Source organism: Corvus brachyrhynchos, unplaced genomic scaffold (genome assembly GCF_000691975.1).
Source record: "Corvus brachyrhynchos isolate BGI_N302 unplaced genomic scaffold, ASM69197v1 scaffold255, whole genome shotgun sequence".
Taxonomy (NCBI): Eukaryota; Metazoa; Chordata; class Aves; order Passeriformes; family Corvidae; genus Corvus; species Corvus brachyrhynchos.
In genome coordinates this window covers 2,984,036-3,009,058 of record NW_008238358.1, presented here as the reverse complement: position 1 = coordinate 3,009,058, position 25,023 = coordinate 2,984,036, and the positions used below count along the sequence as shown (strand labels likewise).

General features: G+C 41.0%; 1 protein-coding gene across 3 annotated transcripts in view; it reads left to right on the top strand.

Annotated features, from left to right (window-relative positions):
* The window catches only part of UBE2E3 (ubiquitin conjugating enzyme E2 E3), a 56,061-nt gene that overhangs the window by 21,186 nt on the left and 9,852 nt on the right, over positions 1–25,023 (top strand). The window contains exon 1 of one of the 3 annotated variants that reach the window (XM_017735789.1): positions 3,107–3,189. The exons of 1 other annotated variant lie outside the window; for it this stretch is intronic. In XM_017735789.1, coding sequence (XP_017591278.1) covers positions 3,122–3,189 — 68 coding nt within the window. In that variant the 5' untranslated portion in view covers positions 3,107–3,121. Of the gene's footprint in view, positions 1–3,106; positions 3,190–12,217; positions 12,352–25,023 lie in introns of those variants that run through there. One more of the 3 variants, XM_017735788.1, reaches the window with a different exon arrangement.

Below are 25,023 nucleotides of genomic sequence, written 5' to 3'. Positions count from 1 at the left end.
TTTCCACCAGAAGCTAATTACATCTCACAGCTATCACCAGCAGATGACTGACTGGTTCCACCTCTCAAAAAAGAAACTTTAAACCTGCACAGGGTTTCTTTTTCCTTGAAATTGTAAGACTGGTGTAACATTTTTCAAGCGGGTATTTTACACATGCAAACAGAAATCTTCAAAAATTAGGTAAATTATTTCATCGTAAAAATACTATCTCTGGGTCTTTCCCAATCTGGAGGTCATTTATTGGGCTTTGCACTGTATCCCTATATCATTTCAACACTACATGGTGTGTGCAGTTTTAAACTGTGATGTGATTAGACGTGATTAACCCAGCTCGCTTTCTGTGTTGTCAGTTCTGTAAATTACTTCAGGATAACTAAAATGGCTCAGACCTTTTTGCTAAGTTAATGCTGCAGGTTTGAAAATGCTCATAGGTACTGAAATATTTGCACCTCCTGACACTGTGGTTCCACAAAAACAAATTTTGCAAGAGTGAACCTTTTCAAGAGTGAACCTTTCAACAAAGAATGGAGCATGATTTTTTTTCAGCTAGGATCACTAGATGGCGTTGCCTAGTAGTCTAACAGCTGAGAGTCTGAAAGTAGATGAAATTAATGTAAATCTATAGAGAATTAAAAACATTTAAATCTTTCAGTGTGTATGTTTTAGGTATTTTTTTCCTTTTCAATCATGTTTCTAATTGTTCAAGAGAGGGTGTTGCATTTAAGTATTGCTTCTGCCTGTTGCAGCTCTTTAGCAAATAGTGAGTGTGCTGTAGTTTCTGCTGTGGTTCTGCTCTTCCTTGGCTTGCTCGAACACTCCTTGAAGTGGTGTGCTGAAGGACCAAGCTCAGCCAGAGCTTGTGCTGCTGTTTCATGCACAGTTCTCTCTGTACACAATTAGCCTCTTTTAATGGTATGCTGATATATTAGCAGAAGGTGCTTGGAGGATGCTAGAGCAGACAGGCAACAAAAAACTCTGCCATTATTACTTTATAGAAGGCTCCTGGTATGGCAGGTTTTTCTAAAGTATGATGGGCAGTGTTATTACAGATGACATGAAATAAAACAAAGGTGTTGTTTGGGGGTTTTATTCTGTTGTTTATTTTGTTGTTTAGACACCGTGCCATTTTTTTTTTCCTGGCTGGTTTCCTCTATTTTGTCAATGGTCAGTCATGCTCTGGCAGCAGCACTGGCATGACACTGCTGTGCCTGCACGTGGGGCATAACTATGCCTGCACACTGTTGTCTGGTGTGCTTTTTCCCAGGCAAGGCTAGAGGAAACCTGCCTACCATATCAGTAGTGTTTTTAGCTGAAAGCAAAAAGACATCAGGTAGGTGGGTTTATTTAGGGATGATGGTAAGGAGAAATGATGAACCAAGCAGCTTTTGTTCAGTGCTTTCAGTTCAGCTCCATCATCTCCCTCTTTTAAACTGTAAGTGAGAATTTGGCATAACCTACTCCCTTTTCTTAGTTCACTAGCACTTTAATTTCAAAGATCTCCTGCTTGATATTATAGTTATTTTTAAATTCTTTCTTAACCCATTGCAGCTGTCTTTATCAGTCTACTAAAAATCAAAGAATTGTTGTTGGCAGGAATTGGTATAACTCATTTGTTTAGTTTCTTAGTTTAAATAATATTTCTAGATAATGTCAATCAGTTTGCCTGTAATTATACATTTAGATGTAGAGAGTGTGCACACCTCTAGTTGTTTTAGCACTTGTATTTACAAAGCAGTATTTTTAAAGACTTTATGGTGGAATCTTAGTTGTAGGATAATGTTGAGGATTTATATTAACCATTTGGACACCTATAAAAGCAGTATCACATTTCACAAAAGAATGAGGAATAAAAAAGCCAAGGTAAAGAAGCCAACAAAGAGTAAGCATGTACCAGGCTCTATTTTGATGCAAGTTGGTCACTTCTGTTTATAAAAGAGATTTAAAATTAAGTGCTAGACCTTATTTGAACAACTATCTGGAAACCTCTGCAGTGTATTTCTGTAGGTTAAGATAGTTCTTTGCAAAGCCTCACTTCAGAGAAATGGGAAATAAGATCTGGGGAGAGAGCAAGGTTGTTTGAGAAGTGCAGCACAATGCTTAACAGCCTCCTCATGTGCTGGGGAAGTGGTGTAAGTTAGGACAGGAAAACTTTTAGTCTTCTTTTACATGTCCATATGTTTTTGAATCAGAATAATGTGAGTAGCTATAAAGTGATCAAATCACTAATGGGCTAATTTTTCATCACTTTATACCAGGTAATTGATAATAAAGGTACAAAATTTGGTGCAAAAGAGCTCTGGTGGGAAAGGTATACATTCATTTGAACACCCCAGCCAGTAAAAGACTGAAGCACATGCTTGTCTCCCATTGAAGTCACTGGGTTTTAAGCACATGCAGAAACACTTTCCTGAGCTGGGTCTGAGGGAGGGGAGTCAGTTTAGCAGGGCCAAATACAGAAAGAAGAGGGGAAAACAGTGTGGTGACTGCAAGTGGGAAATAGCTATCATGTTCATTATTTCACAGGAAAAAGCTCTACCTGTAGCTGTGCAATTCACTGCTAATATTTGTACCAAATCTCTAAACCTCGTCTTCAAATATGTCTGATCCCCCAGTGCGTCCGCACAGGGTGTAGCCCAGTGTCAGGTCAGTGCATTTGGAAAGCACAGGCTTTGGTGCCTGAGCAGGGTGAGGAGAGAGAAAGCAGGGGAACTGGGGCCTGCCTGCTGTCCCCTTGATTTGCCAGCTTTCTTGTGGCAGTTTCAGAAATATGCCGTTCAGAGGAATAATATTTCTGCCTCACTTCCATCCCAGTGTGCTGCCTGCAAGCAGGGAGAGGCAGAAATCTGGAGCCAGTAGTTGTGAGGAACTGCTCAGAACATTGCTGTTAGGAAGGACTCTGTTTCATGAGCATAAAATCAAAGTACACATTCAGTGCCAGTCTTTTCACCTAAATTTTACATGAGGGCTGAATGCTCATTTAATCCTGTTTATTTGGGGGCATTCAGCACATAATACTAAATGTGCTTGATTTTTTTTTATTTGCAGGTCACCTTTTAATGGAGCTGTAAAAGTAAGTGTAAACTGCGCCTTCTTTTGTCATCAGTAAGTGCTGAAGGGTGTAATGCTCAGGGCAGGAGTGTCTCTGGGCTCACATGTGGGAGAAGGATGGGCAAACCCTAGCACTACCCAGTAAGTAAGAGGGTTGAAAGGCATCATGGGCTCTTGTTCATTTGCACTGTCTGTTTGTACAGGCTTCCTCAACACTACAGATACTTCCTTTTGGTTTTTTACTTGGGATACTTCTTAGGGGCTCTGTTGTGCTAATCCTGACAAAGACAAGTCCAGAAGGACAGTTTTTGCACTGAACAGTTTATCTGCAATAGCTAATGGTTCTCCTGCTTGGTTGAAAAAGAGATCTGGATAGCTTGTCTTGATGTCCTCCAGGTCAGACATAATTAGGAAACAGAGCTCAGGGTGCTACTCTGCATAGGGAGGTGGCACATACCCCTTTCAGTGTCTTATAGAGGAACTTTGTCCTTGGTAGAAGTCAATTAAGTACATTTTCCACATGATGCAGGCAATTCCTGTGCTCCCTATCTACAGTGAAGAGAGCATGATCTGGATGCACTTTGCACATGTGCCAGAAATGCAGGTGTAGGCCAGATGAAGCAGTCATAGATCTCAAACCCCCTTTTCCCCTCCCTGATTTGCAGCTGTTGAATTCATTAGCAGTGCACATAAATGGGAAATGACCCAAAGGGGGTTCAAATTCACAGTACACTGTGAATGCTTTGGGCTGTAATCTGGATGGGTGGTAGAATAAAAAGTCAGCGCAGGAGTCAGTGTCTTTCTGAGCTGTCCTCTTCCGTCACAGGAGCAGGTTATAACCGCTGCTGCTGCAGATCCTCCTCATCCACTCCCTTCCTTGGCAGCTCCTGTGTTTGAATAGGCAATGTCTGCATATCTGTGGTGATGGGAGGAGATGAGAATTAGGGTGTCTCACATCAGAAGATCCTCAGTCCCTTGCAGGCACCAGGCAGGAATGGGCAGTGTCTGGAGGTGGCTACCCAGCTGCCACTGTTCTGTGTGTCTGTCTGTCTGCTGGGCCTGGGTGCTGAGTGCTGTTCCTCTAGCAGTTGTGTGATTGCTGAAATCGGGATTAGGTTCTCATTTCTTAAAGAAACTGTGTGTGTTTATTTTAAATCACAACTTTTTGGAAGAAAACCCAACTGTTTAACCATGGCATTTCCAGGAAGGTGGGAAAAATGCCAGATGGAAGCAAATGTAGTTTTTATTGGTTGTGAGAAGCAGACTTGAGGGTCTGTGTTACACATGGCTGCCATCACTGCAGAAGTTGTCTTCTTCTGTACAGAGCTGAGCTTCCCAGTGTAAAGTCAGCATTGCAGGAAATCATATAAAGTAGATCTGATGTTGTACCTCAGTGCCAGACATGCAAATTTCTCTGTTTGCTTTAAATCAGTTGCAATAATAGAAAAACACTTTGGCTTGTCCTCAGCACCTGAAACTCACCTTTATGATTGTAGGTGATTTCATCCCATTTGTGTTTTTTCAGATCAAAAAGTTTGGATGACTTTTGTTGTGTCTGTTCTGTGAACATGGAAGAAAGTCATGCTAAGTGCCAGAAGCTGGGAGCTGAGAAAGGCCTCAGCCCTTGTGCAGGCAGGGCTGTGTTGAGGGTCACTGTGGTGTCAGCGAGCTGTTACGTGCAGTCATGTGCATATTTGAAAAGTATAGACCAGACTTGCAGGCAGTGGGCATCTACCGGGGCTCTGTCTTGATTTCCTGCCTCCTCTGGGAGCTGCTCTCCACATGGACTGGGGGGTGTGGCTGGCAGCATTAGGAAACACAGCGGGACTGAGGCGGTGCTGCAGTGAGCTCCCCTTGCTGTGATGCTGGGAGGAAGGTGAGGAGCGTGAGGCACAGGTGAGCTGCCACGCCTGACAGAGAGTGCCAAAAGGCAGAGCTCCACAGAGACATGAACACTGTAGGGAGCATCAGCTGGCCTAACTTCATCTTGAAGGCTGCCACTGGATCCTGTGAGGAGCTGTGTGAATACAACAAAGTCTAACACAGCAAAGGCAAGATGGCCAGTGCCCCTGAGAGGGACCCCTCCACCCTGCACTTGTGTGGAGAAGACAACAGGAGCATCCTGGAGCAGGAAGACTGGCAGAGTGTTTCTCAGAAGAAGCTCTTCCCTTGCCTTGTATCTTCCAGTGCTCCAGGAAAACATCAATACTCAAGTAAATTTTCTTTTTCTATTTTTATTTTTCTTTTTTTCATAAAAAAAAAAAGTGTTCCTTAAAACAGAAGGTTCAACTGGAGCTTGTCAGGAGGAAACACTTGAGCTATGCAGGGACAGAGAAGTTGGTGCAGGACATTTTGTGTGTAGAATGGTGTAATGGCAGTTGCACAAGATGCTCTGCCTGTCTCCCAGCTCGGACCCACTGTGTTGTAGCTTTATTTTTTTCAGACTCTGTGTGAGTCAACTCAGGAGCAGGAGGTTGAAGCAGCAAGACAGCTGCTATCCTCTCCTTGGAGACAGGGAAGTATCAGCATGCCACCAGACCTGTTTATATTACATGGGCAAAACATGCTCATTTCCCTTCTTCTGTGTGTTTTTCATCTAAAGGTTAGAGCACAGGCTGAAAAAAGAGGGACTTTGAAGGACAGGGCCCTCTGCCTATTTATGCATTAGGCCCCTTACAGTAAACAAATAAGCTGGAGGCTTTCTCCTAAGTGGTCTAATTCCTATTGTACAAACCCACAAAGGAGTAGTGGTGTTCACTTCCTGCTTTTCCTTGATGTTCACAGGACCTGTCTCCCAAGCATCTTCTCTGCCTTGAAGCCTTCTCTGTGGCCAGGGAGACACTCACTCTTGTTAGATGTGAGACAAGGAGGGGCAGGATCATTGTTTCCAGGGAAAGTACGTTTGGCAGTGAGTGTTTACCTGTGAGAGCCAGGAAAAAGCTTGGGTACCTGCCAGTCCATTCTGAACCTGTGATTTGGCAAATGTGAGGCAGGAGGAGGGAGAGCACCCAACAAGAGTGTGGAGAAGCACACCTGAAAGATCAGTTTGTCCAGCTGTGTCCTCTGTGTCCATGGCTAGCTGAGGCCCAAGCACTTCTTTTCATGTGCTGACCACGCTGCAGGAGCAGCCATCTACTGCAGAAGGAAAGAGCAAATTGGCAGCCTTCTCCCTGTTTGGCCTTTGGCAAGATCAGTGCTTTCAGGAGTGAGCTTGGAGAAATGCTTCCCTAGCAGAAGGCTTGACAGCAATTTAAATGGCTAATCAGGACCAAATGAACCTGCTTTTTTTTCCATCACTGTGTGGTGAAAGGCAGCCCACCTCTCCAACAGTCTCATCTTCTTCATGTTCTGTCTGGCAGCTACCACCGTGGTGCCTCTGCCTTGAAACACACCTTGTGATCCTGCTTTTGACCGGAGAGTGGTAAAAGGCTGGTGCAGGTGGCATGGCTCTGCTCTGCAGTTACCTGCAGTTACTGGCCACATCTGAGAATAGCCCATGTTTCAGCTCTTTCCTGACCCATTCTCCAGACAACTTGCTTTTCTGCATCATCCCAGGGTTTCTGGAATCTCTCTTATAACCCCTGGCTTTTAGCTGTGGGCTTTAGGATTATTTTTTCCTTTATAGCTTTTCAGATTGTCCAGAGATCCTGCTGGAATTCTTGGCTGGTTTTCAGGTCTGTCATAAAAATGAGCTGAAATACCCATATTCTCTGCTCTTTTCTTTTTGTTGCTGGACAGGCAGATTGTTGCTTGCCTGAGCTCTTATTTCCCTGCAGAGACCCTGGAGATGCAGGAAAAGGGCTGAGCAAGGACCTCTGTCTAGGTAGAACAGGGAACAGAAGTGTCCACCCAGCTGCTAACAGTGACAAATGTTGTGGGGAGAAGCACTGTCTGTGTTTGCATTAGGAGGACAAGGAGACATTTACAGAGAGGGGAAGGAAAGCACAGTTTAAGTATATTTAATATTCATTTGAGCTTAAAAGCCCATAGATGTTTATAATCAAGTAGATAATTCAAATTTACTTGAAGTATACCTTCAACAAGGAAATATTGCAAGCTAAGGGCTTTGTGATTGCTTTGTTGATGGAGGATGGACTTTGGTGAAGTTATTATAGTATTGACTTGAAGAGGATGGATTTGCTAACAGGGCGGGTGATCTTGTCTGGCCTCAGCCAAGGAAAAAAAAATGAGGGAAGTTAAGAAACTAGTGCCAACTGGTGGCATTGGCTGAGTAATCTCAAACAGCCATAAATATATTGTAGCTTTAAAGTTATAGAAATATATGATAAGGCAAAGGAAGATTTCATTCAGTAGACAGGATAGTGGCAGTCAAGAGAATTAGTTTACATTTTTATTAGGCATTCTCATTAAGGGAATGGGAGAGCAGGATTTATTCACTTCCTGTCTCATAAGGCTTATAAGGGATGTTTCAGTACTGAGATGCTTAAGCATCTCAAACTAATGAAAAGATCATTTCAGGGCTCTTGAACTGCTTTATAGCTTGTGATAATGGAAAAGATGTGTTTATTTCGGGAAAGATTGTTTAACTGGTAGAGAAATGTTCCTGAGCGCTGGCAGAGCAATATGCCAGTGATTGTCACATGCATATGTAACACTGTAGCTGAATATGGATCTAATCTGTTTACCAAGAAAGCAAATAAAAAGATTGTGGGGTTTGCCCTTGCTCAGAACAACAGTGAATTAACCTGAAGAGATTTCGTTTCTTATGCCAAGGAATTGTATCTTATATTAAGAGACTTGTATCTTATTTGGAGAGATTGTAGAGGTTCTGACAGATTTTTTTTTGTAAAACAAATATTAAATCTGAAGAAATTATAAATAGATTTTTATCTAAAGCACTGGAGATTGGTTTCACTTTCAGTTTTGTTTCTTTCTACATTTTTCATTAATTCATTGACTAATTCTTTAGTTATACATTATTAATATTAATAATTGTTGTTAAATGTTAATTATTGTTAATGCATTAGCTATACATTAAAATATACTTTATGCTTTAGATAAAAGCACAATGAATTCTGAATTAAGTAAATTAATTCTTACTAGCATTTCTTAGTGTCTGAAGTGTAATACAGTGTATTGGTTTAAAGCAACTCCACTGACATCAGTAATATTAGTCAAGCCTCAGACAAGACTGAGAACAGAGTTTGATCAAAGGGACTGAATACACTTGTTCATTTTAATAATGCTGTGCATAGCCAATGCCAGCAAAATATTTCCATGCCAACTAAATATACCAACCATTATGTACCCTGCATGTGTCCTGTGAAAAGCTACAGATTAAAATAGCTCTGCTGAAATCTTTTCAACCTCCTCCATTAAATTTGGGAGGAGCATCTACCCAGAAAGCCTTTAAATAGGAAAATGTCCTCAGTTTTGGATCTTTATTGGCCTTTATTGCCTCCCTGTCTCCTGTCCTGTTGCATGTTTCCTGGATTTGCCACTAAAAGCCATTAGCAGCTCAAGAGCTAAACCTGCTCATCACACTGACACAGGCAGTGACTAGTCCAGCTTCAGGCTGAGAAATCAGCTCTTCTACCTAGATCCCCACAGTTCCCTGAGGCTAGTTGAGGTCTCTGGTAAATCTTCAGGAAAGGGGACGGTACGATCTCCTCCTGTAGTGTTGTTCTGCATGGAATGTTTCTAAAATTGTTCCAGCCAACATAAACTCTTACCTCTCTAGGAACAGAAGATAATACTGTGTATTTTGCTGATCTCATTTATCATTTCAAGGCTCTGTTTAATTGACTTCTTGCTGCTGGCATTTGTTGCATTTCCCAGATAATAAAACTGAGCCTGTCTGACTTTCTGTAACCACTGGGAAAAGGGTCCTCTCCGCTTCACTCCACTGCACTCCAGCAGACCCTCTGCTGACAGCTCTTCAGCACTCGTGAGTTCTCCCTCCAAGTCTGAACCTGAGCACACAGCTTTTGTTTCATTTTTGGACATGCCTTTATATGCTGCTCCTCTAAGTAAGAATCAAGATTGCATCCAGCTACTCCAGCTTATTTAAATTTTTCTGAAAGCATGTTTGTCCTGGAACAGCCCCACTGAAAGGAACAGAGGAGTGGGACATGCCAAGTGTCTCCTTGGCAGCTCTGAACAAATCCTGCCTGATAACATGTTTCTGTTTGTTGTTCAACAGCAGAGTAAGTTTATTGAAATCTCAATGATCATAATTAGGCTTCAAAAGTTAACGTTGTGTCAGCATACAGAAGAGAAGTTGTATGTTGCCATGGAGTCAAATTTCAGACTTGGTGTCGCTAGTTCCTGTGTGGGTGGTACATCTACCAGGACAATGACTTCTGTAACTTCTTCTTCAACAGGTATTCCCATCTAAGACCAGTAACAGATCTAGTGTAGGGCATCTTGTCCATCCTTTTGCTGCAGGACATACAGAGGTGGGCCCTCAAATGCTGAGGGAACAGTACTGACCCCTTTCCAGCCAGACTTTCTTTCCTTAAAATCCTGTGTGACTACCTTCATTTGATGACAGTTCCTTGGAATGCAGTGAGTTAGCTGATAGAGTCTAGTTTACTTCAAAAAATAACCAAATTAGTCTCTACCTTAGCAGAGTTTATTTTTGGTGTTTCTGTGATTAAAAAAAACCAACCACATAGAGTTTGAAGGTTTAGTTTTTGGGCATTGGGGCTGTCTGGTTTGTTGTTGTTACAACACCCATGGGACCTGTTGAAGTCTGGAGGTGGCATTTGACCTGGAAAACACCTCTCAGTTACAGAGTAGGGCACAGCCCAGAGGCCAATAAAAGTCATACAGATAATTTTAACTTCTCAGCATTACCTGTCTTATGCCAGGCAGGGAAATGGATTGATGCCGCACTCAGCTGGCATGTTTCCAGGCTTCATTCATGGAGTCACCATGAACAAGGCCGGCTCCTGCCTCCCTCAGCACTGGTGTGTCATATATTCCCAGAGCAGAGTGTGGCACTGAGGTGAGTTTTGGGAAAAGCAGCTTTAATATTTTTCTGTATTATTTGTGTGCACCACACGCTGGTGGAGTTTTCCTGCTGCTCTTTCCTCCTTACTCTGGTTGCTTGTTTCTGCTGCTGAAGCCTGATGGTTCTTGAAGAATCTGGTCATGATTCAGTAGCTGTGCAGAAATCCCTGAGAATGTTTCTGTAGGTTTTGACTGTGTTGTGTGTGCTTTTGCCAGTGTGTCTTCTGTGTGTGTGTCTGTGCTGCAAGACTGGGATATCCAGCCTCAGGCTGGTAAAGAACTTTTTTTGTCCTTCAGGGAGAGCTGGTTTAGTTCAGATGTGCTGCTGCTGGGATCATTTTTTGTCTTCTTCAGTAATGCAGGTATATTTTGAGTCTAAGTCCTCAGCTAAAGTAAAAGTAAGGTATTTGAGAAAACAAAATCAAAATAAATAAAACGTTGGTTATGTGTTTAAAAAAAAAAGAACTGTTTACAGTTTTATTTATTGAGATAGAGGGTGAATGAGATAATATCTTTACAGATGAAAGCCATTTATACACATGGGGGTCTGCAGAATAAATTATTCGATCCTTTGTCTTTTTTGTGAATATTTGAATATTAACATCTGAGTATCATCTTAAACTCTGATTTAGATACAAGCTGCAGAAATGTAACCTCAGTGTCTTGTAGCTGAAAGAAAGCAGGAGGCAGGGAAACGGCCTTGTGCGTGGCAAGTGTACAAGATGTCATGGCCAGGGCACTGAGAGCAAGCAGGGAAGCTCTCAACATATTTGGCTGAGAACTGACTGTGAAGAAATCAGGATTTTTTATGCCTTACCATTTTTAGGATTTCTTACAAAAAATGCAGATTTGGAGTACTGAGCTCAGAAGGAATGCAGCTGCTGCTGCTGCTTGGATAACTTTACGAATACCCAAGTGTAAAACAATTGCAAATCTGAATACACGTATGTATTTTCATGGTAAACAGACTAATTGCGGTGTCTCTAAAATTGTACGTACAGCTGTACTGTACTGTACAGTTGCTTTAAATTTGTTTGTTTCTCAAATTGAGGATGCTGGTTTTGCCTATTTTCATGTGCACTTAATATATCCTGTAATGTTTAATTTCTTGTATATTTGCCTAATTTGCAGTGTTATGACACTGGCATGAGTTTGAAGTCTTTTGTAGAAAAAAAGCCCCACTATTTTTCAAGACGTTTTCTTCCTTATCAAAGTTAATGGTTGTATAACATGTAACTCCTTTTAGCAGTGGAACTGTCATCCTTGTAACTCTCTCAAGTATGTTAGTGATGAACTCAACTCAGCATGTGAGCCATAGATGTTCTCTGGTATTTTAGTATTTTGACTGGCAGGAAGCTGGGTATAGACAGTTATAGATACAAAATGTATGGGTTATAGATACAAAATATTTGCCTAACTAAAACGTGGTGTCTCTGAAGTTGTGAAAAATTATTTAAGACAGAGTGTATAGACAGGTAGTTAAAGGGAATGTCAGGAACTTATAGGAGAGTTTAGAATTAAAGTTGTCATGTGTAACTTTGAATTTAGCATTACCTAGTTTATGAATATTTAATCATCTCCTCTAATATTTCCTTGTCATTTTCCTTTTACTTTTCTATTCCTTACTATTGAAATATTTCTAGATTAAAAAGAAAGATTTTTAAGGAGAAATAAATGTTGACAGGAGGAATATAAGCACTGTTAGCAGATCAAAGTATTTCAGGTAACTACAGCAGATTTGCATTGATACAGTTTTGAGATTAAGATGCAAACAGCTAGAGACAGTGTATCATCCTCTTTAGACTTAATTTATAGTAAAAACATTATTATTTTTATATTATTATGCAACAGACATAAACCAACTAAGAAGTATTTTGCCAGTGTGGGGAGGGAAGGGTTGAAAGCAGAAGAATGGTGAGGAGGATGGTAGATTCCATCAAGTGACCTTGCAGCTGCGAATTCCAAGGCCTGGAGAATAACAGTGTGGGAAACCATTTATTATGCCTACTGCTGTTTATCCTTTGTCTGTTTGAGAAGTAGAATTTCTGTGTAGAGATAACAGAGGTGTTTACTAAAACTTGGAGTCCCTCTCCCAGACATGCTTGTGCTCCCTGTCTTGGGAGAGAGAGAGATCAAAGCAGAGATCATAAAAAGCCCAGAGGAAAATCACAGCATGGTGTTATACCACGTGTGCGTGGCCCTTTGATAAATGGGTGCAAACAGCAGCCCCGATGCCCTGCCTGGGACTGGGCTGAGCTGGACAGTGCCTGTGCTCTCATTTTGGGTGTCTGCAGCCCAATGTGGTTTTGGGATACTCCAGTCAGCGAGGTAACAAAATAAGTTTACTCTTTGCATTTCAGCTGTGGTTTTTTTGGTTGTCCTCAATCAGCTGTGCATGTTGATTCACACAACCACATAAAAAGAGGGTCATTTGACTAGAAATTCAGGAAGAAAAAACCCTCTAGTTTTCAGTAGTTGCTGTTAGTTATATGGCATGCTCAGAAGTAAAGTTTTGTAAACGAAACTCCTCCAGTTTGATTATGAGTCTAAGGTGAGTAATTCAAGTGAGTTGGAATCAGTGATGGTGAATGACACTTCAGTATTTCTGTGTGTCTGATATGTATTTTCAACAGATAGGAATGACAAATGTAATTTATAATTAATATTTCATCCTTGAATCTGAGGGATTGTCTAGGAAAAGGAATTTTGTCTTCATGGGATGAGGATTGCCTTCATTGTGAGAAGAGTAACAGAAGGATTACTAGGGGCATATTCGAGGAAGGGGAAGAAGATCTCTTTGAGAAGGGATGGGTGGCATTTAACTGAGCCAGATGGAGGAAGAGAGGTAGAGCAAACGTATGCACATTTGGGAGAACCGCAGTCAGTCTCTGCTGGATGAGTTTTTAGTGAAGACGTACTTTTCTTGTGTTTCTAAGGGAGGTTAAGAAGGCTGTGAATGGAGTGGGAAGGTGTAAAGAGGTTGAAAATTTGAACTGTAAGGAGGCTGGAAATGTACGGTCTGCAGAAGTGGTACATTAGTTTTGTGGACCACACTTGTCAAAATTAATCAAACAACAACTAGATAAAGCTGGAGGGAAGTCAGAGTTTGAAAGCTGGGATTTATTTTTCTGTTGGCTGCTTTCTGATGCCAAATAGACAGCTATGTTTAGTTTATTTGTGCTTGGCATATCAAATGTACCGTGTTTGGATACACCCCTTAGCCATTCCAGCTTCACCTTGTTCCTTGAATCTCTGATCTGCTGCTTGGAGCTGAGCCCAGAGACCATTCAGAAGCTAAAATCCAGCCTGTGCCTGTTTTTTAGGCAGCACTTTATTGGAAATGCCAGCAAAATTGCCTCCTGGCTTTTATATGGGTTTGAGGGTGGAGCTTGACCTTCAGAGCATTAGAGATTTTCAAGGCTGGGATATTTGCAAGGTGGGTCCTTGTTGCACCATACATGCTGTCTGGGTAGGGTTTCCAGGAGGCATCCCAATGGCACTGTCTCTCCAGAGTCTGGCAGGTTCACCCTTTTCAGTGCTCCACAAAGTTCTTCCTACATCACACGGCAGGTCTGGTCAGGATTTGTAGCTCCAATATGATTGAGCCAAGTGGATTAGTTTATGACTGTGTAGGCAGTTGATTTTTAAGTGACTAATGTAATTCTTGTTCGTAGGAAGGCTTGGCATAACCACTTAGTTGATCCGAGAAGCACAGAAATGCCAATCTGCAGAGTATATATAAAGCTTTCAAAACAGAGGAAAGCAAAGAAACAACATCAAAAATATATCATAATCATCAAAAATATATAATCATTATCTGTTTAACTTCATATTGCTAGTCGCTGTCTTTATACCTTGAGTGGTTTAGTGCCTTGTATGAGACGTGGATTGCTGCATCTTCCATGGCTCAGCTGAGTCAGTGGTTAATGAGGTCATGCTGGGTGCTGGAGGTCTCTCCAGGGCAGAGAGAAAGGGAGGTGCCAGCTCTGAAGTGTTTGGGAGGCATGTTGAAAGTCTTATAGGTTGACTGCTTCAGAACATGTTAGATGATCTATCTTTTCAAAAAGCCACACTCATAAACTGCCTTAGTAATGACTGAAATTTGTTAACATTTAAAGAAAAGAAGACTCGTAAGTGTTTAAGGCATTCAGGATAGCATGGGGAGCCAAGTGCCCTGGAGGAAAACAGAGTAAATATTTTCTTTATCTTTAATACACAAAAACTTAGGGTGGGCTCCCTAGTGCTGCTAAGAGTGACAAGGAAAGCTTCTGGAAAAAGTCAGAAATGACTTATAGATCAGTTCAGCATTGACTGTCAGCAGGAGAATGGTACCACATTTTGCAGTACTTTGCTTCTTAGAATATATTCTGAACAGTTTTTTACTTTTAGTCTGACTGTAAAAAAAAAAACCAGTGTTGCTGCCTTAGCATTACACTTTTGTCTCCCATGTGGCAAGCCCGTGTGGGCCCCAAGTTCATCACAGCCATGCAGTTCAGGAGCAGCACTGCCTTGAATGAATGAGGTTTCTTGCTGCCTTTCTTCCAAAGGCACAGGGGATGTAACCTGTAGTAGAAGGGGCCAGTCATTTCCAAGTTTTGCTGCTTGAGAGCTGTGGCCGTACCAGCAACAGAGGGATCATGTCATTCTGTGCCTTCTAAAAGGGCAGCTTCATGTCACCACAGTCTTCCTGGACAGTCATCCACGTGTGAACACAGCCACTAATTCTGTGTTTGCCACTTTTATTTTTAGCCACGGAGGTTCTGTAGTGAATACTAGTGTTTGCTTGAAAAAGCAGCTCGAGTGAAGTCTGTGATTTAGATGTCACTTGGTTTGGGACATGTTCCTTCTGTAGTGTCAGTTCTTATAAAATTGATGTTCCTGAATGCTTTCGAATGTCATCTAATGAGAACTATATTTTAGGTACTTAAGTTAGTATTTTGGAGAAGGGAGGTAAGATGATACTTGTAACAGATGACCTCCAACTAGCAAGGAGTACAGAGTATTTTAGGCTTATTACCTAAAATGCATGCATCTAAATACATTTAAAAATGAGTGCTGATAAAAGTTACTTATTTTTATAGCACGAAATCGACAACATCCACAGGGTAGAATTTGTACAAAATGAAAGTGAAAGTACTGCTTCCAGTTTTAGTCATGACAGTCTTTCCAGAGCAGGTGGCATCCAGCAGTCTTGGTGTTTTGCCCAAAGTGAAAATTCTTTTGTCCAAAGAGGTTTAAATAAAGCAATGCTGATGTTAAACAGGACATTCCCACTGCACAGCTACCAAAAATCCGTATGTCACCCATTCCTCTTGGCCCTGGGCATAGGATATATTTCCTAGGTAGTTCAGGGCTGTCTTCCCTTCCATAGTGCAGTCAGAGCATCATCAGGCATTTGCTTTGCAATCAGCTGCACATACAGAGATGCTACCAGCTGTCTTCTGTGGTGTTTCAACCCCCCCCCCCAACTCTGCCAGCTGGAGGATTCATGTGAATGGGGTCTATATTGGGGTCTATATTCCCGCTTCATACTAAATCCATACAGGTACTTGGTAAGTATCCCACTGAAACAGGTTGTATCAGACTGACAGTCTCCCATGTCAGCAGTACTGCAGGAGCAGAAATACTCAACCAACTCTTCATCTTTTTCACTATATCCCCCAAGAGGAGACATTTGAAAATCATTTCCGTCCTTGTAAATTGCAGACTTGGACGCTCAATACTCTGCAGAGTGTATCTCTACATTGCCACTAGCGTTGATATGGAATAAAATGTTATGGACAAAGTTGTTGCATCTAAGTAAATGTCTGACTTGGTCCACTTCTCTTTTCATCCCCCTATAAGATTTTATTTTAGATTATCCTCAATAAGTGCAGCAATTGAGTGGCCATATGCTTGGCAAAACACATAGATAATTTACAACTGTTGTTTGTATTCATTTTTGTAGTTCTGAAGTTCTTTTAAAAACCCAGCCTAAAGGACTTCTTCCAGAATTAGTATGTTTTCACATAAATCTGGAAATGCCCGTACGTCTGCTCAGATCTCCAGAAAAGTGCATTTAGTTCATTAGTTTCATGCTGAAGTGTTAACATTTTAGGTTGTTTTATTAGGGGAGAACAAAGAACTCCTGCCTTGTTGAAAATTTGTTACACAAAAATAAGGATGAAGAGGTTCCAAAAGAGCTAATGCTAAGCATTGGAAACTGGATGAAGTTGTGCAGATTGGAAAGATTTCCAAGATATCTGGTAATTAGCTTCCAGTTCTTATGGAGTCCTGCCCTGTGAATGCTGCTGCTGCTTGTGATGAGGGGGAAACAGGGGTGAGATGAAGCATAACTCTGAAAAGCTGGATCTTTGTGTTCGCAAATTATCAGTGGGCTATTGAAGAATGTCTGAGTACCCCTTTGGAAAATCAACTCCTACAAAAAAAAGTCCAGCATTTCTCCCTTTGCAGGATTGTCTTTTGTTCTGGCATTTGCTTTGTGTGATGGGGAGAGGGAAGAAGCTGTCAAAGAGCTCTTTTTGGCTTTTCCTGCCTGAGCCAATGTGCCAGTCTGCCCCACAGCAGCTTGCTGCGCTCCCCAGGGGCTGCACCACAGCTGGGAGTTGGTGGAGCATGACTGACTGGTTACCTCCCCTGCCTGGCCCAAAATGCCAGAGAGGCTTGGCACTGCTGTCAGAGCTGGCACCTGGCAACCTTCTCCACGGAAGTAAGGTAGCACACTCGGGTGCAAGGGACCCAGAGCCAGGCCAGAGCTTGATCCTTTGGTAATTATTATCATTGTTGTTGTTGCTATCATTATTACTACTACTATTGTTATTTTCCAGCACTGGTGTTTTTTAGTTTCATTAAGGAAGATTTAAGGAAGAAAGAAAACTTGCCATTTGAGTTATTTTTATAAGCTGTCTCTTGGGAGCACTTATCTACACCCTGGTTATAGGATAAGTTGTGTTTCTGGGGTTTCTCAAGTTCAGGTGTATAAACCTTCAAGCGCTGAATGGGAAGAATTGCTGAGACCTGGTGCTTTGCTTACTTGGCAGAGACTTGGGAGACTGCTTCTGTACCCTGTTCTGCCCCTTACCTGTGCAGTCACTTTTATCAAGTCATTGACCTGTCATGTTTATTATTTTGTGTATAAAACAGAATATTGATCTTGTCTTAGATATCTGCACTAAAAATGGTTAAGAACAAAATGATATATTTACTAGTTCTTTTTTTTTGTTACAACTATTTTACCACCTAAACATCAGTAATCAGTCCCAGCGCAGTAGTTACTAGTAAAAATGTTTATCTTTTCAGCTCTGAGTCTATTAAGTGCAATGAGCAGACAGCCTGTCTTAAGTTAATTTTTATAGCAGTGCACTACTTCAAAATTAGGCACTTGCAGCAGAGAAAAAGCTTTATTGAGATTTGTTATCAGAAAGAAAATTATTTTTCCTAGACTGCAAATGTAAGCCAATGTGTGGTTAATGGTGTTCACTAAATTATACTGACTGAGAATACGAAGGAAGTAGAGTTATGTATGAATATATAATATTAGGACATGTTGGAAGAGATTATACTTAATTTGTATATAACCTGATGAATTTTGCAGCAGTAGACATTAAGCTTTTCTCTCCACTGATAAATCATGCTTATAGCCTCAAATAAAAACCATACACAGTGTGAGCCTTTTCTTCCTAAGTTCACAGCCATTCCATGTATGTGTTGTGGCAGTATCTGATTCCTGAATGCTGTGCAACTGGTGCAGTTACCTGAGCTATGGAAAGAGGAATTTAGCACCCAGTGTTGGTGCTGTCCATGTGCTTTTGATTTGCTCAGGGTCTGAGCTGCTGTATCCTACTGCAGGCAGTAAACTGTCACTTTCCAACAGCTGCCTTGAATCTGGGCTGTGGGAGAAAATGACTTTTCTTAAAATGGAGTTGAGCATTTCTTAGTCTAGTGGTACCAGTGGTCCAAGCTCAACAGCAGACTTCTGTGGGTGTCACAGATTCCTTAGCTTGTCCTGAGCCGTGGTAGCTCCCTTAGAGGAGGGGTACAAAGCGTTGCTCCCAAGGCTAACCCAAACAGCTTTTGCTCCTTACACTGCAGCTATCTCCACAGAGAACATTTGCTTTGAATATTAAATTATTATTGGTAGAGGAAGCAATAGTCGGGCTGGATCTGGCTTTTCAATAAACAGATTTTACTAGGTGAGACTTGTTTCACTCAGATGTTTATTGACCCGTCTTTCCCCTGAAATTATTATTATTTTCACATTTTTCTGTAGTGTAGTACACCTTTGTGGAGTAAAATGAACTCATATCAGACATTGATTTCTGTGTATTTTTATGCATTATGCTTTCTGTATTCCTTTGAATTGCTGTGCTTTTGGAACTAGAGTTGGTATTCCCAGGATGTTTTAATGCTTTTTATCCATAAATTACACTTATGTATTCTCTGTACCAAGTGTTGCTTCAGCTGTTTCCAGCTCTACATTACACAAAGCAGATTCTTATCCTCAACTGCTTTTGTTTTGAAACTCTCCAACACTCACATTTAACCAGTGAAGTGGACATTGTTGGGCTAATGTTTCAGAACCCAAGTCAAGCCTGCCCTGTCTTGGTACAGGGCAGTTAATGCTCATAATGTTGGGTCACTCTACAACTTATGTACTAAATGAACGTTGTAGAATGGTGTCAGAGAGAGGATCCTGAGCCCCTACTTTATCCCTACTGTAGCTCTGGAATTGCACTTGCAGAATATAATTCCAGCATGTTTTAAGCCAGTTCGGGTTGAGCTGCTGCAGCCCCCACTTTTGCCCTCCTCCCCATTGCTGCAATTCTTGTTCTGGTGCTGGCATCCAAGCCAGTCTGCAGCCAGCTGCTGCTTCCAGGAGTCCTGGCAGCAATCACTGTTTACTTCCCAACCTGCTCAGCACCACAGAGCAATTAATATTAAATAATAAATTAGATATATAGAAATTGTCAGCAATGATAAACTTGTCCTCTGTGCTGAATGCCATCATTTTGCTCTAAGCAGAGTTTAAAGCTCACAGCCAGAGTTCCGGTGTTTGTTTCAGATCATGAGTCTTGCAGAAAAAGAAAAAAAGTGAGAAGCTCATTTAATCAACCCTCAGTGTAGGAAATTTTGCTAGCCAGTGTGGAGACAGAACTAAAGATAAACCTCTGAACATTGAACTGTCGTGCTGAACAAGGTTCTTGAGTTTTGGCTAAACAGATTCATGCCCTTTTAAAACTGGTAACTACTTTCAATTCAGATAGCCCACATGGTGACCCCAAGCGTGTTTGGAAAGGAGCTGGACTTGAGAAGGTGTCCCTATTGCATGCAAGGTGGGGAAGGTCTTGATGTATGAACTGGGAAAGGACAATTCTTTTTTTGAAAAATACAGCTTTTTCCTAGTTACAGAGATTTCCATCAGACTTTTATGGCTTCAAGGTAAGCATCCGACACAGGGAGCTATGGCACAGCATTTTTGGTTTGTTAGGCCATACAATCTGATGTGGAAGTGGATAGAGGCAAGAGGAAGAAAGTATTTAAAAGTAGTAAGAGAATTACACTTGGGAGAAAGCTAGAAGGTTAGGAAGACTGGACCAAGAACTGACTTAGATGATGAAAATACAGACTTCTTTTGAACGAAAATATTCAGTGCTTGCTACAGGTTAACGTTCAGGAAGTTAGTATGAAACAACTCTAAGTACAGAACTGATACACATGTATTAGAGGTCATTAAATCCTCCATAGGTGCTTCTCTGTCAGAGTTTTAATGTGTGGTAATGGAGGCAGGGTTATCTGGCTGACTGGTTTTGTCTTTACTTCTGTGTGGGCAAGCTAGAACTTTTTTGCTGAAGTTGAAAGCTGGTTTTTTAGAGGAAGGGGAAAAGGCAACTTCTAGCTATATTGCTGTGAAGCTGTGAAGAAGCCCAGTCCTGGAGATCCTGGAGGCAGAGGAGGAGGTTCCACTGGGGGGAGCACCAGGCATGTTGGGTGTTCATCTTCTTGACAGGTGGGTACACACATTTCAGTGAAGGTGACTTCCCAGCAATTCTATCTTTCTTGGTCCTTCATGAAGTACCTGAATAAATTATGGTCTATAAATTGCACTTTATTCTTTTATGATATTAGAATCAAATTTTTCCACAACATTAACACTGGTCACAAGTTTAATCAGAGGCTGCCTTTAGGCTTGAATTGTCAGACGGTGCTGATTCTCTAATTCACCAATGTGCTTTCCATCTTTAAAAACAGTGTTCATAGGTGTTCCTTTCAATTTTTGGATGAAGGTACCTGCCTCAGAAAATATAATCTGCAGAGCAGTAGGAGATTTTTTAAATACACTGGTCACATTTTTAATACATTTGGAATTGCCTAGTGTTTAGGTATTTGATGTAAGTTGATAGCTGGGGATTTCATTTAATTTCATTTCATTAGTTAACTTGCAGGCTTAGTCTGTTGAAAATTGCCCACTTACTGTTCATAGGCATGAGTCTTTGTAAGTTTAGTACATTTTTAAAGACAGCTGTATTTTTAGTTTAATTAGGTCCTTTTGTTTTAACTGTTCTTTCTTCCTCCATCTGAAAGGTGTGCATAAGGGATGTTGGGAATCATAGGGAATCATAACCTCTCTTGACATTAGAAGTGTCATTGAAAATATTGGTAGGAAATCTTAAAGTGGATTTCTCAGTGTCACATAGCTTTTCAACATGAAGATTTTGCAGTGAAGGGTGGAGGTGACTGATGTCTGAAACACCTTGTTGCCACAGAACAACTGAATGACTTACTAATAGTGTAATCTCAGTCCAGTCTACAGGGTAAGGTGATGGTCTGGGATTTGGGAGATTTGCATTGCAAGTCATACTCCACAGCACACATTTTCTGGATGTATTCGTAGGCGGACACCTTAAACTAAGGATGCAAAACTTCTCAGGTACCATGTGATTCTTTCAGTGTGAATTGCTAGAATCAGTATGGAGGCTAAACATACTGATGGATAAAATATGCTTGTATCCCAAATGAGTTTTGTTTGTGTTAGGGAGTTGAGAAGGATCCTTTCTCAAAGAAGAAAAGCAAAATTTTCCATGTTTGCTAAACCCAGGTTCATCAGTAATTTTGAGTGGAAGGAAAATGGGAACTGTGTACCTGCTAGACAAATTTCTTCAATGAAGTGATTTGGCCTAGCACAAATTGAGCTTTATATCAACAGCAAGAAAATAGTATTTTGACACTATTACTACTGGTCTTTCAACACTGATGAAAGGGAGCTGATCTTTTAGTTTATGCTAAATTAAAGCTTTGTTATTATGAACACATGGCGGAATAGCAGGAAGTGTTTCCCTTTACTGACTGTTCTGCTCTGTGTTTTATTAGGTAGTATGGATAATTTCTCCAGTGTAAGCATATGAGAGGGACTTCTGTGCATATTTCAAGGTAGTTCCTGCTGGTCATTTGGTTGATTTTAAATTTCTTCATGCCTGTGTGTCCTGGGATTTCTGTTTTCAGAAACAACTTCTGTTTGGTAAACTTTTATGTGTATTGCCTGGGTACAACTCCTCTGTCAAGAGCATAGGCATAGACAATCTGATAGGTTTTGTTGCATGGTTTAAATTAAGTATTTCTGTTGTAATTTACCAGACTGTGTTCTGGTATTTAGTTATTTTTTCAGAAGAAAAATTACAGGAATTCTGCCTCTGTAATTGGCTAGGGTTGTTCTGGAAGATGGAAAGGACCTGCACAAACTTCTAACAGCAGCAACAAAGGTGCTAGGAACTAGGAATGCAAGGAGGAAGAAGCTGTTGTAGCAATGAACCAATTTAGGCATTGGAAAAACTGTCAGCTTTCCAAAATACATTGCTTGGGTTTTCTACATATTACACCTTTGTTGGAATTAGCAAATGATTTGTTACTCAGCTTCCTTTGGTAATAACAGTGTATATTCTTCTACTAATGGCAAGTTTAGCACTGGAGGTTCTACTGGTCTGAAACGCATCTTTCCCTTTAGGGTGATTAACAGCAGATCTGCACTGGCTTGGATCCCCTGATGGTACAGCGTGACGTGACCCAAGTACAGCCACATGTTACATGGTTACATTTACAGACAAAACAGAGCAAGCAAACTAAAGTTCATGCCCTACTCTGGCTGCAGGAGGGCAAATGGCACTTGCTTTCTGAATGTGTATGGTTTGGCCAAGTTAGTTTAGGCTGGATCAGCACTTTGCTTTGAGTAGCCACACTGCTTTTAAGGAGCTCTCGAGTTGCATTTGCTTTGCACCGAACCATGTCCTTGGCACAAGTCCTGCACTGCTTTACAACTGGCTGAGTTATCAGGGGCTCTATGAGTTAAAAGTAGGTTGGCTGGGGTTTTTTTAACACTAATTTCTAGATTTCATAAGATTTCTAGATTTCATAAGGACATGATAGACTTTAGGGAAGTGGCAGAAGGAAAGACCTGTACACTGAACTAGATCCTTGTGTCCTCATTTCCACAGAACCTCTGTGGATCTGCTAGAAGCAGAAAATAACCTTTTCCAGCAAACAAATGTAGCAGGTAGTTCGGTGGCAGGTAAAATAAGAACAGTAGTAATAAGTAGCTATATAAAGAAGACAATAGACTGAAACTTTTTGTTGTAAAAAAACTGCACATAACATGTAAACTTTAACAACCGTGAGCACCTTATCAAAAAGTGCTTTCTGGATGGGTTTGATACATTGCTATAGGCAGCCCTCATGTGTCCAACCTTAGAAAAATGTTTCAGTCCTAACATTAGGGCTATATTTGTAGCTCTTGCCAGTGAAACCAGTATGCTTTCTGTGTCTAGAGAATGTAGTTCCCAGATTCTGTAAGTAGAGGTGCTTAGGCACTGGTACTGATAATATGAATGCTGAGAATAAGCACTCCAGAGAGCCTTGTAAACAAGGCATTGAGAAATAAAGAAAATGGAAATTGTTATCCATGCTTGTCACAGGTCACAGAACTGAAAGCCACCCACAAACATTTTTAAAATTAAAGTTTGCTTCCTTTCTTGCCCTCTAACCAAAACCACAAGAGTGCCTCCACACTTGAAAAAGAGAATTAAGAAAAAAAGGTAGAGGACAAATTTTCTTCAAAATGTTGAAAATATCAAAGCAAGAAAATAATTTGAGCATCTTTCTATTCCCATGCTTAACATTAAAACATAACTACTGGTAAGTGATTTGTGCTTTCTCCAGGCTTCACTGAGCTACTCTCAGACAGCTTGCACCAGATAAGATCCTTTGGTTGCTTGTGAGATTATTTTTTGTTCTTTGATTACCAGCAGCATGACAGTGTGTATCTGTAGCTAGATAAAAAGGTAGTGTGCTACAAGATAGCATTGTCTAGCTCTGTTTTCACTCACTTTCTCACTGCATGGAGGGGTGAGGAGGATTTTCTCAAGTGCTGAGCTTAGCAGCTTGAATTAGGAGCCAGGCTCCCCATGCTGCTGGTGAAAAGTAGGTGTCACCGGAGGGAGATGGAAAACATTGGTGTTAGGGAGTATTTGGATGTTCTTTGTGCTGCCGTCACTCTTCTCTCTACCCTGATTGTCGGGGTAGTCTGAGGGGCAAATGTCAGCATCCACACTAGATATCCTGCATAGTAGATATGAATCTCCACCTCTGTGATAAGTTGGTGTTCCTTGAGCCTAGGGCATTTTTCTTTCGCTGGAAATGTGTTCATCAAGCTCAGAAGCTGAGATGGTGAAGCAGACAGACCCCCTCCAGATGGGATCTGTGTATTTGCCTGAATTGTATATGCTGATGGGATCTGTTCTGCCCCTTTAGCATTTCGTGGTGTTGCACTGAACTAGATCATCCAACAGCTGTAGCTGAGACGTTGGTGTCCAAAACACAGCCTTTTGTGGTGGTAACATCCTGTATGCCTTTGTTCCAGCAGGGATTGTGTTTTTTTTTGTCAATTTCCAAAGCTGTGTTGAAGATGTTGCAGAACTTCACTATACTGTAGCATTATGAAGTGGATTTTTCAAGCACAAGTTTGTGGAACATGCTTGAGGGCATTTTTCTTTCTTTACTTAGTACCTTCAATTGAAATAAGAAAAATCCAAAAATGATATCTTGTTCCTCTCTTAGAGCACTGACTTCACTTACACTGCTGTAAAAATTACATAGTGACAGAGCAGTGGTTAAGCAGTCTGTGAAGAACTTCAAGAGTAAATTTTGCTGAATCTCATTTTGAAATAAACATTTAGGAAGGATGGAGGCAGTTCTTTCCTTACTTGATTCTCACCCCAGGTGCCCCATTTGGTTTGTTAGCTGCTGCCTGTGTGATCATCAGTAGAGATCTTTCCAGCCTTTACAGTTCTATGATTCTGCCTGCTTGGGTCGCACACCTGAGGGTGGAGCCTTTGAGGAGAGAATGTGTGAAAATATTCTACCACTTAAATCTGTGCCATGTAGAGGTGTAGAGCAGTACCTTTAGTTTTATGATACCAAAGACATTTCTGGTAAGACTGTTCTAGAGTCTAGCAGACTTCACTGTTGGAAGCTTTCTAAAAACAAACACACCCAGCCCCAATTGTATGCTATTGCAAACCCAAATTCTATATCATAATAAAGCATTACACAGAGTTAACAACAAATCTAACCAAATTACATTTGTCTTCATCCTTTTTCTTCTCAATTAGCACAGTCTCAGTACTATGAAGTTGCATTCCATAGCCAAATTTAGAGCCCTGTGTTTTAGAGGAGTGCTGTTGACAGCAGTGCATTTAGCAAGTGCAGAAAGCAAAATGATACCAACATCATGTAAATTGGAAATTTCTTGTCCTGCAGTTAGTTCCATATGGGCAGCTTCAATGCATTTTGATTTAATGAATTGTAACAAAAGCTGAACTTGGATTTCTGTGACTACTGCATCGGGAGTCTAACAGGCTTCTTGCTGGTGTGAATGCTGCTGCATCCACTTGAATGCTCTTAACACTGTGCTGGAAAAGCTGTTATTCATCTTCAGGAAGCTTGAGAGCCAGG